The sequence below is a fragment of the Pelophylax lessonae genome (assembly GCF_965119305.1).
Source record: "Pelophylax lessonae genome assembly, chromosome: 7".
Taxonomy (NCBI): Eukaryota; Metazoa; Chordata; class Amphibia; order Anura; family Ranidae; genus Pelophylax; species Pelophylax lessonae.
In genome coordinates, this window is record NC_138774.1 from 287,097,587 (window position 1) to 287,112,365 (window position 14,779).

General features: G+C 48.5%; 1 protein-coding gene across 1 annotated transcript in view; it reads left to right on the forward strand.

Moving 5' to 3' along the window:
- Positions 1-14,779, forward strand: part of FRMPD3 (FERM and PDZ domain containing 3) — a 156,906-nt gene that overhangs the window by 113,195 nt on the left and 28,932 nt on the right. Inside the window, exon 9 of the mRNA XM_082263952.1 lies at positions 8,276-8,395. Within this exon, the coding sequence (XP_082120078.1) occupies positions 8,276-8,395 (120 nt within the window). The remainder of the gene's footprint in view (positions 1-8,275; positions 8,396-14,779) is intronic.

Below are 14,779 nucleotides of genomic sequence, written 5' to 3' on the forward strand. Positions count from 1 at the left end.
TCCTATTGCTGTTTGTACCCATGTGGTGGCCTTTCCCTTTTACTTCCTGTCCTGGTTGCCCAGAGATGAGCAGAGTGTCGGCCGAACGATCGTCCGGTGCTGTCCTGTTGGTTGAAAAGTGCTAAAGACTGCACACGAATTTTGTCGGCCAACAACAGCCGACTGCAGAAGTGATGTCATGTGATGGTTAACTTTCCGTGTGTTTTTTCTTCTCTGAGCATGCCCAGCCTTTCTCATCTGCTGTTTGCCGGCCGAAATCTGTACTGACTGAGGAACAATCGGCCGTTCTGGTGTTGGCCAACAAAAATTTTAAAGCCTGCACACCAGATTCTGTTCGGCCGAAAAGTCGCAGACGGTTGTCGGAAGCATCATACTAGCAAACCGACAATCGGCTGATCGGACGTTGGCCGAATATTTACGGCCGACAATCGCTACGTGTGTACGGGCCTTAAGTCCAAAAATATATTTGGTGGGATGCAAGTATTTGACTGTGACGGGACTCACCGTCACTGGAATTTAAAGACGGATAAGTCATGGGGCTAATGGAGTCTTGCCTCTAGCCTAGAAGCTAAACCTTTATTCCTGTAAACTGTAAGGTACAGGAAGTCCACTCCTAATATGGGCATCCAGGAACTGGTAGAGACAGCATGGCTGCTAATCATTGAAGTGCTTTTGTCTAAAATAGGGTCTGAGACACCTTTTCCATTCACCTATTGTTAACTGTGCTAATGAGCCCACCTGTCTGTCTGTCTGCTTTAAGAGAAACTTATAGGAATGTGGATTGGATGCTAAGGGGGAGGGGGGATTGTCTCACATTGTATATTTTGTAGACTGTATGAGAGTGTAAAACTCTGTTCCTATTGGATGGTGAATATTATGTTCAGTCTTCAACAAGGTCCATCTGGGTGGTAACTTTGTGGGTGAAAACTGTATATAAGTCGTGTTCAATAAAGTTGTGCTGAGTTCATTCAACCTCAATCTAGAGTTCTGTCTCTTATTGGGGGATATGCTGCAAGGGATTGCTATGGTCCTCCATACTCCCTTAGAGAATCACTGAGCTCTTTTAAGAGCTTGTGTAGAGCTTGTTCTGCTGCACTCTCTGGGGAAAGAGAGGTTCACCCACAGGAACCTGGAGCCTTGTCGTAGGTCCAGGGTGGATAGGAGATACCAAGACCCTAACCAAGCTGCGGCGGTTCGTGGGGTCTGAAGTGCTTACGGTGTCTGGTGGAGTGCTTGGAGCCCTCGGAAAGCACTAGGAGCATCTTTCAACGGAGGTACCCGGTCTGGGGTGCCGTGTTCCGTTACATTGGTGGCAAGCGGTGGGGTGGCGTCCTAGTGTGAGGAGAAGCAGCTCGGAGACACCGGTAACGTTATGGAGCGAGATAACACCCGTGCAGCGTCCCCATATGAGGAGGAGTTTGTCTGGAGGTTGCAGCAACACTTGGTCCAACAGGATGGGCCTGTATCAGAGGAAGCCATACTGGACTGGAGAGATTTCACTCGAAAGGAAATGTGGTATGAGGCCTTAGACGATGCGCAGTGGAGGCGGAGAGAGAACCTTCCCAGCGAAGAACAGCGGTTCCAGGTATACGTTGCCCTGCGGTTACCTTTCCTAGGAGAGCAACCCCTGGATGAGTGGGTGATGGAGCTGTGGAACCTGATTTGGAAGGAGTTGTGGCTGGATGAAGCTTACCGGGCACTAAAGTGGTACGCTACCCGGCACGACCACTGGATGGCTGACAACAATATGCCGGAAGGTGAGGACTATAGTGGCCCGGGCTTGCTGTGGGAGGCCTTTGAAGAGAGGGACTTTGGATGTCCAGCAGAGTTTCGGCGCTGGGAAATCCAGGACACCAGGGAAGCCCTACTGGATCTCCCCAGAGTAGATGACCTGGTGTTAGACCTGATTCATCTGGTCACAATGGAGTGGGAACTGGAGCAGGACTACCAACGCCTGCTCTGCTCCATTCCACCCCAATCTACCCTGCAAGCAGAGCCGGAGTCCTGGGTGGCAGATCCAGACCCACAACCCTTGAGTTGGAGAGACAGTACAGACTGGTGGTACTGTGAAGACCCACCGATGGCAGGTGGAGATGGGACCGAGGTCTCTCTACCGGCCCTACAGGGAGGCTGGGCAGCCGGCCCAGATCCCCAGCTACAGCAGGAGTTTCAGGGAGCCGAAGGTGTCGTCCTTCCTTCCCAGCAGCAGTGTACCTTCCAGGGAGAGGAGACCACTAATCCTTCTCCCCAACCACAGGGAGACAACAGCCCTGACCCCAATGGTACAGATGGGACCGCGGTCTCTGCACCAGACCTACAGGGATGCTGGATGGCTGGTCCAGATCCCCAACCTGTCCCGCAGGAATACCAGGAGGAGGAGGTAGGCGATCCCTCCTCTCTACAGCAGACCCCCAACCAGTTTCTGGGGGTAGTATTCGCAAACCCCAACCCAGCAGAAGAGCTGGCAACAGGGCAGAGTGCTACCAACCTCTGCCCAGCACCTGCAAAAGCTACAGTCTTCATCTGTACACCCCGGGGATGCTGGACAGTCGGCCCAGATCCCCAACAGCCTGACGAAGTGAGCCCCACCACCCTGTCTTCTCTCCAGCGCCTGAAAGGACTTCCAGGAGAAGGGCCAGTCCACACTTATCCCCAGCAGCGGGTATGTTCTGCGAGAGAGGCAGAGGTTGGCTGGGTGAGTAACACTGTTTTCCCGACAATTTGTTTGGGGTACTGGGTGGGTGCAGACATTGGGAGGGCCTGTGGAACACAGCCTACCTTAGAGAGGTTGGAAAGTTCTTCTCTCAGCCTACTAGGCTCCTCTTATGTCTAAATCACCCTGTGTCTTAGAGGGACACAGGGTGCCCAAGAAGTCCAGTCTGGCCTGCCCAAACCAGACTTTCACAGACTGATCGGCTATGAGAGCTCCATGCGCCTTGCCAGGACAAACTTACAAACTATGTGGAACTTTGTCAAGGAAGCTGCCATGATGGATGGACTCTTTGGGACTGGTTACCCGACTAACTCAGGCACAGACCGATTGGAGGTCTGGTACCTGGATCAGTCTACCTTTGGGGGGAAGATGTGTGACGGGACTCACCGTCACTGGAATTTAAAGACGGATAAGTCATGGGGCTAATGGAGTCTTGCCTCTAGCCTAGAAGCTAAACCTTTATTCCTGTAAACTGTAAGGTACAGGAAGTCCACTCCTAATATGGGCATCCAGGAACTGGTAGAGACAGCATGGCTGCTAATCATTGAAGTGCTTTTGTCTAAAATAGGGTCTGAGACACCTTTTCCATTCACCTATTGTTAACTGTGCTAATGAGCCCACCTGTCTGTCTGTCTGCTTTAAGAGAAACTTATAGGAATGTGGATTGGATGCTAAGGGGGAGGGGGGATTGTCTCACATTGTATATTTTGTAGACTGTATGAGAGTGTAAAACTCTGTTCCTATTGGATGGTGAATATTATGTTCAGTCTTCAACAAGGTCCATCTGGGTGGTAACTTTGTGGGTGAAAACTGTATATAAGTCGTGTTCAATAAAGTTGTGCTGAGTTCATTCAACCTCAATCTAGAGTTCTGTCTCTTATTGGGGGATATGCTGCAAGGGATTGCTATGGTCCTCCATACTCCCTTAGAGAATCACTGAGCTCTTTTAAGAGCTTGTGTAGAGCTTGTTCTGCTGCACTCTCTGGGGAAAGAGAGGTTCACCCACAGGAACCTGGAGCCTTGTCGTAGGTCCAGGGTGGATAGGAGATACCAAGACCCTAACCAAGCTGCGGCAGATCGTGGGGTCTGAAGTGCTTACGGTGTCTGGTGGAGTGCTTGGAGCCCTCGGAAAGCACTAGGAGCATCTTTCAACTGAGGTACCCGGTCTGGGGTGCCGTGTTCCGTTACATTGACCATCTCCTGTAGCTTATCTCCAGTCTCTGACCATCTCCTATAGGATGTCTGCAGTTTCTGACATCTTTCGTATGATGTTTGCGGTCTCTGACCATCACCTGTATGATGTCTGCAGTCTCTGACCACCTCTTGTAGTATGTCTGCAGTCACTGACCATCTCCTGTATGATGTTTGCAGTCACTGACCATTTCCTGTAGTATGTCTGCAGTCTCTGCGCATCTCCCGTATGATGTTTGCAGTCTCTGATCATCTCCTGTAGTATGTGTGCAGCCTCTGACTACCTCCTGTAGTATGTCTGCAGTCTCTAACCATCTTCTGTAGTATGTCTGCAGTCTCTGACCACCTCCTGTAGTGTGTCTGCAGTCTCTGACCATCTCCTGTAGTAGGTTTGCAGTCTCTGACCATCTCCTGTAGTATGTCTGCAGTCTCTGACCATCTCCTGTAGTATGTTTGCAGTCTCTGACTATCTCCTGTAGGACATCTGCAGTCTATGACGACCTCCTGTAGTATGTCTGCAGTCTCTGACCATCTCCTGTAGTGTGTCTGCAGTCTCTGACCATCTCCTGTAGTAGGTTTGCAGTCTCTGACCATCTCCTGTAGTATGTCTGCAGTCTCTGACCATCTCCTGTAGTATGTTTGCAGTCTCTGACTATCTCCTGTAGGATATCTGCAGTCTATGACGACCTCCTGTAGTATGTCTGCAGTCTCTGACCATCTCCTGTATGATGTTTGCAATCTCTGGCCATCTCCTGTAGCATGTTTGCAGTCTCTGACTGCCTCTTGTAGTATGCCTGCAGTCTCTGACCATCTCCTGTAGTATGTCTGCAGTCTCTGACCACCTATTGGACTATATCTGCAGTCTCTGACCATCTCCTGTATGATGTCTGCAGTCTCTGACCACCTCTTATAGTATGTCTGCAGTCACTGACCATCTCCTGTATGATGTTTGCAGTCACTGACCATTTCCTGTAGTATGTCTACAGTCTCTGCGCATCTCCCGTATGATGTGATGTTTGCAGTCTCTGATCATCTCCTGTAGTATGTGCGCAGTCTCTGACTACCTCCTGTAGTATGTCTGCAGTCTATAACCATCTTCTGTAGTATGTTTGCAGTCTCTGACCACCTCCTGTAGTGTGTCTGCAGTCTCTGACTATCTCCTGTAGTAGGTTTGCAGTCTCTGACCATCTCCTGTAGTATGTCTGCAGTCTCTGACCATCTCCTGTAGTATGTTTGCAGTCTCTGACTATCTCCTGTAGGACATCTGCAGTCTCTGACGACCTCCTGTAGTATGTCTGCAGTCTCTGACCATCTCCTGTAGTGTGTCTGCAGTCTCTGACCATCTCCTGTAGTGTGTCTGCAGTCTCTGACTATCTCCTGTAGGACATCTGCAGTCTCTGACTACCTCTTGTAGTATGCCTGCAGTCTCTGACCATCTCCTGTAGTATGTCTGCAGTCTCTGACCACCCATTGTACTATGTCTGCAGTCTCTGCGCATCTCCGTTTGATGTTTTCAGTCTCTGATCATCTCCTGTAGTATGTGTGCAGTCTCTGACTACCTCCTGTAGTATGTCTGCAGTCTCTGACTACCTCCTGTAGTGTGTCTACAGTCTCTGACCATCTCCTGTAGTATGTTTGCAGTCTCTGACCATCTCCTGTAGTATGTCTGCAGTCTCTGATTATCTCCTGTAGTATGATTGCAGTCTCTGATCATCTCCTGTAGGACATCTGCAGTCTCTGACGACCTCCTGTAGTATGTCTGTAGTCTCTGACCATCTCCTGTATGATGTTTGCAGTCTCTGACCATCTCCTGTAGCATGTTTGCAGTCTCTGACCATCTCCTGTAGCATGTTTGCAGTCTCTGGCCATCTCCTGTATCAGGTCTGAGGTCTCTGACCATCTCCTGTAGTATGTTTGCAGTCTCTGACCATCTCCTGTATGATGTTTGCAGACTCTGACCATTTCCTGTAGTATGTCTGCAGTCTCTGACTATTTCCTGTAGTATTTCTGCAGTCTCTGACCCCCTCTTGTAGTATGTCTGCAGTCACTGACCATCTCCTGTATGATGTTTGCAGTCGCTGACCATTTCCTGTAGTATGTCTGCAGTCTTGGACCACCTATTGTACTATGTCTGCAGGCTCTGCCTAACTCCCGTATGATGTTTGCAGTCTCTGATTATCTCCTGTAGTATGTGTGCAGTCTCTGACTACCTCCTGTAGTATGTCTGCAGGCTCTAACCATCTCCTGTAGTATGTCTGCAGTCTCTGACTACCTCCTGTAGTGTGTCTGCAGTCTCTTACCATCTCCTGTAGTGTGTCTGCAGTCTCTTACCATCTCCTGTAGTGTGTCTGCAGTCTCTGACCATCTCCTGTAGTGTGTCTGCAGTCTCTGACCACCTCCTGTAGTATGTCTGCAGTCTCTGACCATCTCCTGTAGTATGTCTGCAGTCTCTGACTACCTCCTGTACTATGTCTGCAGTCTCTGACCATCTCCAGTAGTATGTCGGCAGTCTCTGACCATCTCCTGTAGGCTGTAGCATGTTTGCAGTCTCTGACCATCTTTGATCCCATGTATGTAGTCTCTAAACGTTTTCAGAGGTATGTCTACAGTCTCTGACCATCTCTTATAGTATGTGTGCAATACCCTAACAGTCATTTTGTTGATGCCTAGCGCTGCACTTGAGGTCGTCCTCTTGCACTTGTGGTCACTGCAGTGTAATTATAATGCTGGTTTTGTCTGAACGTGTGCCTACTGAGCACTTTTTTTTTTTGTGAATGGTTAAATAATTCACAGCAAAAAAATAGGGTTTCTGCATTCCCTTTATAATTCTCTAACCCACCCCGGAGCCTCTTGATGATTAAAATAAAGAAAAGTGCCGACCCCTATACTTTTAGCAGTCTTCCCCCCATAGCTTCTGTCCCGTACAAAGATCTTGGACAGCCATCAAAGAATTGGCACCCCCACCGAGTGTGCTGGCTTGACTTTCCCTGTCTGGTGTTTAATCAATATGCTGACCGCATGGGACTCCCACCACCAGATGGAGGGTCACATGAGGGCACGTCATGGCTGCAGATTAGAAACGCACATGAATCTTTGGCCTGCAATTCTGTCTCCTAAGAGCTTAATAATATCAGCAGAATCTGCATTATATTGGTATGGTCAGCATCATTGCAAAAAAGTTGGTATTTTTTTTTTGCTTGAATTTCTAGGCCTAAAGAAACCCTTTTAGCTGACCATTCATTCCGACAGCAATCCTCCCATGCTATCACCTGTAAAGGCAATTCATAGGGCCACTGTTATAAATCATGGGGCTCCCTATAGTGTACCTGACAGGGCTCCCCCTACCTGACAGGACCAGGGCCTAAGCCTGACCACCCCCCCCCCTATAGATTGCAGGAGTCAGGGGTGGTTGATGTACTTAGGTCAGGGGTCTGGAGTATGTAATGTACACAGTGCAGGGTAATGTAGAGAGTGCAGGGGTCAGGGGTGGGTCATGTACATAGGTCAGGGGTCAGGAGTACGTAATGTACTGAGTGCGGGATAGCGTAGAGAGTGCAGGGGTCCGGGGTGGGTAATGTACATAGGTCAGGGGTCAGGAGTACGTAATGTGCTGAGTGCATGATAGTGTAGAGACTGCAGGGGTCAGGGGTGGGTAATTTACATAGGTCAGGGGTCAGGAGTACGTAATGTGCTGAGTGCATGATAGTGTAGAGACTGCAGGGGTCAGGGGTGGGTAATTTACATAGGTCAGCGGTCAGGAGTACGTAATGTGCTGAGTGCAGGCTAGTGTAGAGAGTGCAGGGGTCAGTTGTGGGTAATGTACATAGGTCAGGGGTCAGGAGTACGTAATGTGCTGAGTGCAGGATAGTGTAGAGAGTGCAGGGGTCAGGGGTGGGTAATGTACCAGCCATACAGGTTCACTTTTCTTGTACAATTTTCTGTTAGATTTACCAAAAACCATATAATATGAGGTCAAAACTAAAAAAAACGTTCACTTGTATCCTATTAGGCAGGCCTTTGTACTACATAGTTGAAGGTAAATTTAAGGAAAATTGTACAGAAAATTGTAAGAAAATTGTATAATGTATGGCAGGTCAGATTAAGGGGATGCCATTAATGTTCATGTGCGAGTAAAGGCAGGCGTCCCAGTACTTTTGGTAATATACTGTGTGTTACAGGGGGACTCACAAAAGCAAAAATGACTGTGTTAATGTTAGGATTGCAGCATACATGCCATTTTCAGATTTTTGTCCACAGTTCCTATTTAATGTATATGGGTATATATATACTGTTTATTATAAATATATTGTTCTCTGTATGGTTAAAGACTCCTTACGATATAAAAATCGAATGATACTTTTCCCCTCTTAGGTTGTGCATCGAACTCACTATCAGGGTATGAAATGCTTGTTTCGAATCTGTTTTTTTCCGAAAGACCCGGCCGACATTCTGCATTCTGATCCTGCTGCATTTGAGTATCTGTATATTCAGGTAACATAAAAACAGATAAGCAATTAATTACAATGTTACAATCAGTTATGATGATGTTTTTCTTTAGGCCTCATGTTCTCCTATGTCTCCCCCAGCATGTTCTCCTATGTCTCCCCCAGCATGTTCTCCTAGGTCTCCCCAGCATGTTCACCTATGTCTCCCCAGCATGTCCTCCTATGTCTCCCCCCAGCATGTTCTCCTATGTCTCCCCAGCATGTTCTCCTATGTCTCCCCAGCATATCCTCCTATGTCTCCCCAGCATATCCTCCTATGTCTCCCCGGAATGTTCTCCTATGTCTCCCCAGCATGTTCTCCTATGTCTCCCCAGCATGTTCTCCTATGTCTCCCCGGCGTGTTCTCCTATGTCTCCCCAGCATGTTCTCCTATGTCTCCCCAGCATGTTCTCCTATGTCTCCCCAGCATGTTCTCCTATGTGCCCCAGCATGTCCTCCTCCTCCATGCTGGGGAGACATAGGAGAACATGCTGGGGGAGATATAGGAGAACATGCTGGGGAGACATAGGAGAACATGCTGGGGAGACATAGGAGGACATGCTGGGGAGACATAGGAGGACATGCTGGGGAGACATAGGAGAACAAGGTGGGGAGACATAGGAGGACATGCTGGGGAGACATAGGAGAACATGCTGGGGAGACATAGGAGAACATGCTGGGGAGACATAGGAGAACATGCTGGGGAGACATAGGAGGACATGCTGGGGAGAAATAGGAGAACATGCTGGGGAGACATAGGAGAACATGCTGGGGAGACATAGGAGAACATGCTGGGGAGACATAGGAGGACATGCTGGGGAGACATAGGAGAACATGTTGGGGAGACATAGGAGAACATGCTGGCGAGACATAGGAGAACATGCTGGGGAGACATAGGAGAACATGCTGGGGAGACATAGGAGAACATGCGGGGAGACATAGGAGAACATGCTGGGGAGACATAGGAGAACATGCTGGGGAGATCTAGAAGAACATGCTGGGGGAGACATAGGAGAACATGCTGGGGAGACATAGGAGAACATGCTGGGGAGACATAGGAGAACACGCTGGGGAGACATAGGAGAACATGCGGGGAGACATAGGAGAACATGCTGGGGAGACATAGGAGAACATGCTGGGGAGATCTAGAAGAACATGCTGGGGAGACATAGGAGAACATGCTGGGGAGACATAGGAGAACATGCTGGGGGAGACATAGGAGAACATGCTGGGGAAATCTAGAAGAACATGCTGGGGAGACATAGGAGAACATGCTGGGGGAGACATAGGAGAACACGCTGGGGAGACATAGGAGAACACGCTGGGGAGACATAGAAGAACATGCTGGGCAGACATAGGAGAACATGCTGGGGAGATATAGGAGAACACGCTGGGGAGACATAGGAGAACATGCTGGGGAGACATAGAAGAACATGCTGGGCAGACATAGGAGAACATGCTGGGGAGATATAGGAGAACACGCTGGGGAGACATAGGAGGACATGCTGGGGAGACATAGGAGAACATGCTGGGGAGACATAGGAGAACATGCCGGGGGAGACATAGGAGAACATGCTGGGGAGACATAGGAGAACATGCTGGGGAGACATAGGAGAACATGCGGGGAGACATAAGAGAACATGCTGGGGAGACATAGGAGAACATGCTGGGGAGACATAGGAGAACATGCTGGGGAGACATAGGAGAACATGCTGGGGGAGACATAGGAGAACATGCTGGGGAGACATAGGAGAACATGCTGGGGGAGACATAGGAGAACATGCTGGGGAGACATAGGAGAACACGCTGGGGAGACATAGAAGAACATGCTGGGCAGACATAGGAGAACATGCTGGGGAGATATAGGAGAACACGCTGGGGAGACATAGAAGAACATGCTGGGCAGACATAGGAGAACATGCTGGGGAGATATAGGAGAACACGCTGGGGAGACATAGGAGGACATGCTGGAGAGACATAGGAGAACATGCTGGGGAGACATAGAAGAACATGCTGGGGAGACATAGGAGAACACGCTGGGGGAAATATAGGAGAACATGCCGGGAGACATAGGAGAACATGCTGGGGAGTCCATACCGGAGGAGAGCCAGGATCGTACCAGTCAGGTGCAGGCAGGGGTCTGCACAGAGGTGGGCGGAGTATTGGAGGTGCAGGCATCAGAGCAGTTTAGAGGGGTGACAGTTAGGAGGGGTAGAAGGGAACAAGGCAAGGAGGCTGATCCTGGGCTGGAGCACCCCAATAGATACGCCCCGTTGTGTGATGTTGGGGAAACCAGTCAGGGACCAGCAGTGCTGGAGCAGAGTGACGCCCCTAGCAGCCAGGGGAAGAACTCCTCCAGTGAGGCCGGGAGAAAGGGAAAGGAAAGACAGGTGCTGGTGGTAGGGGACTGAATTATTAGAAGGACAGACAGTGTAATCTGTGACAAAGACCGTGTGTGCCGAACAGTCTGTTGTTTGCCGGGCGCTCGGGTTCGGCACATTGCGGATCGGATGGACAGATTATTGGGTGGGGCTGGGGAAGACCCAGCTGTCATGGTACACGTGGGTACCAATGACATAGGCAGAGGAAGACGGAGAGTCCTAAACGATTTCAGGGACTTAGGCGCTAAGTTGAGGACTAGGACCTCCAAGGTAGTATTTTCCGAAATACTACCTGTACCTCGAGCCACACCAGAGAGGCAGCGGGAGATTAGGGAAGTTAACGAGTGGCTGAGGAGCTGGTGTAGTAAGGAGGGTTTCGGGTTCCTGGAGAACTGGGCCGACTTCTCAGTCGGTCACCGGCTCTTTGGTAGGGACGGATTGCACCTAAATGGGGTGGGTGCAGCCGTACTGGGTGAGAGGATGGCCAAAAAGTTAGAGGGGCTTTTAAACTAGGGAATGGGGGGGAGGGTACAGATGTAGAATTAGCCAGTGGAAAGCAAGTTTCAGAGGGCAGAAATGGGGGCATTAGCGGTAGGGTGTTCGGAGCTCCTATACCCAGGGTGGGTATGGGGAAAATTCAAGAGAGCAGCCTAAAAACATCAAATGAGGATATTTGTAACCAATCAAAATTAAGAGGTTTGTATACCAATGCCAGAAGCCTGGCCAACAAGATGGGAGAGCTGGAGCTACTGATGTTTGAGGAGGACTTAGATTTTGTGGGGATAACTGAGACTTGGTTTGACAGCTCTCATGACTGGATGGCGACCATTCAGGGGTATTCCCTTTATCGCAGGGATAGAGAAGGTAAAAAAGGGGGAGGGGTATGTCTGTATATTAAGAACAGCATACAGGTGAATATGAGGGATGATATTAATAATGGAGCTAAGGACGAGGCAGAATCCCTATGGGTAGAGCTTCAGAGGGATGGCACGGCGGGGAAGGTAATATTGGGCGTATGCTATAGGCCCCCCAACCAGAGGGAGGAGGGTGAGGCGGACCTCCTTTTACAGATAGGATTGGCAGCAAGGATGGGAAATGTCATTATAATGGGGGACTTTAATTATCCAGATATAGACTGGGCAGAAGGAACCGCGCACTCAGCCAAGGCTAGGCAGTTCCTAAATGGTTTGCAGGACAATTTCATGGGTCAGATGGTGAATGCACCGACAAGAAACAATGCGGTACTTGACCTACTGATTACCAACGATACAGACCTGATCACGGATATAGAAATACGGGACAACTTGGGAAACAGTGACCATAGGTCAATACGTTTCAGTATTAATTACAGTAATAGGAAGCAGAGGGGTAATATAAGGACACTGAATTTCAAAAGAGCCAATTTCCCTAAACTGCGCTTGCTGCTAGAAAATATCAATTGGGATAGAACCCTGGGAACAAAGAACACGGAGGAAAAATGGGAGTGCTTCAAGAGTATACTAAACAGGGGGATTGACCAGTGCATTCCAAAGGGAAATAAATTTAAAAGAGCAAAAATAAACCCTGGATGGCTAAACTCCAACATAAAAATGCATATTAGTGCTAAGGAAAAGGCCTTCAAAAAATAAAAGACTGAGGGGTCATTGGCAGCATTTAAGCACTACAAAGAGTGTAATAAGAAATGTAAAGACGAAATCAGGGCGGCTAAAATAGAACACGAGAGACATATAGCGGAGGAGAGCAAAAAGAACCCCAAGAAGTTCTTTAAGTATATAAACAGTAAGAAAGCGAGGCCAGAACACATTGGCCCCATAAAAGATGATAAAGGAAATATGGCCACTGAGGACAGAGAAAAGGCAGAAGTGTTAAATCATTTCTTCTCTTCAGTCTTCACAAAAGAATTGGGGGGCTACACGAACCCAGCTTGTAAGGCCAAACTAAATAATACACCTCAGGAAGTGCCGCCATGGCTAACAGAAGATAGACTTAGAGCTAAACTAGAGAAACTTAACATAAATAAATCCCCGGGACCGGATGGCTTGCACCCGAGGGTTCTTAATGAGCTCAGCCAGGTGATTGCCAGACCATTATTCTTGATCTTTAAGGATAGTTTACAGACGGGTATGGTGCCAGCTGATTGGAAAAAAGCCAACGTGGTACCAATATTTAAGAAGGGGCCGAGATATATCCCGAGTAACTATTGGCCGGTCGGAAAAAAGCCAACGTGGTACCAATATTTAAGAAGGGGCCGAGATATATCCCGAGTAACTATAGGCCGGTCAGCCTAACATCGGTAGTCTGCAAAATTTTGGAGGGGATGTTAAGGGACCACATACAAGACTTTAGTAATGAAAACGGTATTATAAGTAGTAATCAGCATGGATTCATGAAAAATCGTTAGTGCCAAACCAATCTATTAACCTTCTACGATGAAGTGAGCAGCCACCTAGATAAAGGTAAGCCTGTGGATGTGGTGTATCTGGACTTTGCAAAGGCCTTTGACACCGTTCCCCACAAACGATTACTGTACAAACTAAGGAAGGTAGGTATGGATCAGAAGGTGAGTACCTGGATAGAGAACTGGCTCCAGGGGAGAGTACAGAGGGTGGTGATTAATGGGGAGTACTCGGATTGGGCGGGTGTGGAAAGTGGGGTCCCCCAGGGTTCTGTCCTGGGACCAATCCTGTTTAATTTGTTCATAAATGATCTAGAGGAGGGGATATCTAGCACAATCTCAGTATTTGCAGATGATACTAAACTAGGCATGCCAATATCTTCTATGCAGGATGTGGAAACCTTGCAAGCAGACCTGAACAAAATAACGGGGTGGGCAACTACATGGCAGATGAGGTTTAATATTGATAAATGTAAAGTAATGCACTTGGGGGCCAGAAACCAGAAAGCAAGCTACTCACTAGGGGGGGAACCTCTGGGTGAGTCTAGGATGGAAAAGGACTTGGGGGTACTGGTAGACAACAAGCTTGGCAGTGGCATGCAATGCCAAGCCGCCGCAAGCAAAGCCAACAGAATACTGGGATGTATAAAAAAGGGGATTCACTCCAGAAATAAATAGATTATTCTCCCACTCTACAAGACTCTGGTCCAGCCACATCTGGAGTATGCTGTCCAGTTCTGGGCACCGGTCCTCAGGAAGGATGTGCTGGAACTGGAGAAAGTCCAGAGAAGGGCAACAAAAATAATTAGGGGAATGGAGGACATCAGCTATGAGGAAAGACTACAAGCACTGAACCTATTCTCTCTGGAGAAGAGACGATTGAGGGGGGATATGATATCAATGTACAAATACTGTACTGGTGACCCGAGCATAAGGAACAAACTATTCAGAGAAAGGAGATACAATAAGACACGTGGCCACTCACTAAAACTAGAGGAAAGGCGGTTTAACCTTAAAGTGCGTAAGGGGTTCTTCACTGTAAGAACGGTAAAGATGTGGAATTCTCTTCCACAAGCAGTCGTATCAGCAGGGAGCATTGATAGTTTCAAAAAACTATTAGATGGACACCTTAAAGACCACAACATACAGGGGTATACAATGTACGGTTAAAAGCAAACACACACACGCATCATAGGTTGAACTGGATGGACTGATGTCTTTCTTCAACCTCACTAACTATGTAACTATGTGACATAGGAGAACATGCTGGGGAGACATAGGAGAACATGCTGGGGAGACAGGAGAACATGCTGGGGAGACATAGGAGAACATGCCTGGGGGAGACATAGGAGAACATACTGGGAAGTTTATTGGCTGCCGGAAAAAACGTTGACGCCAAAAACAGCCACTGTAAAAACGTCCCTTGTGCATGAGGCCTATAAGTCCTATTACCGCTCTACCCCAGTGCACCCAGCAGTGGTAAATACTTGGCTTTAGCCCTGCTCCGCCTTGCAGAGTCATTGATGCTGAATAGTGTCAGCTGGGTTCTGTGTCCACTGTCTGGCAGAAGGGCGCTGGAGGAAGGAATGGCATTTTAGTATAACGTAAATGTCAC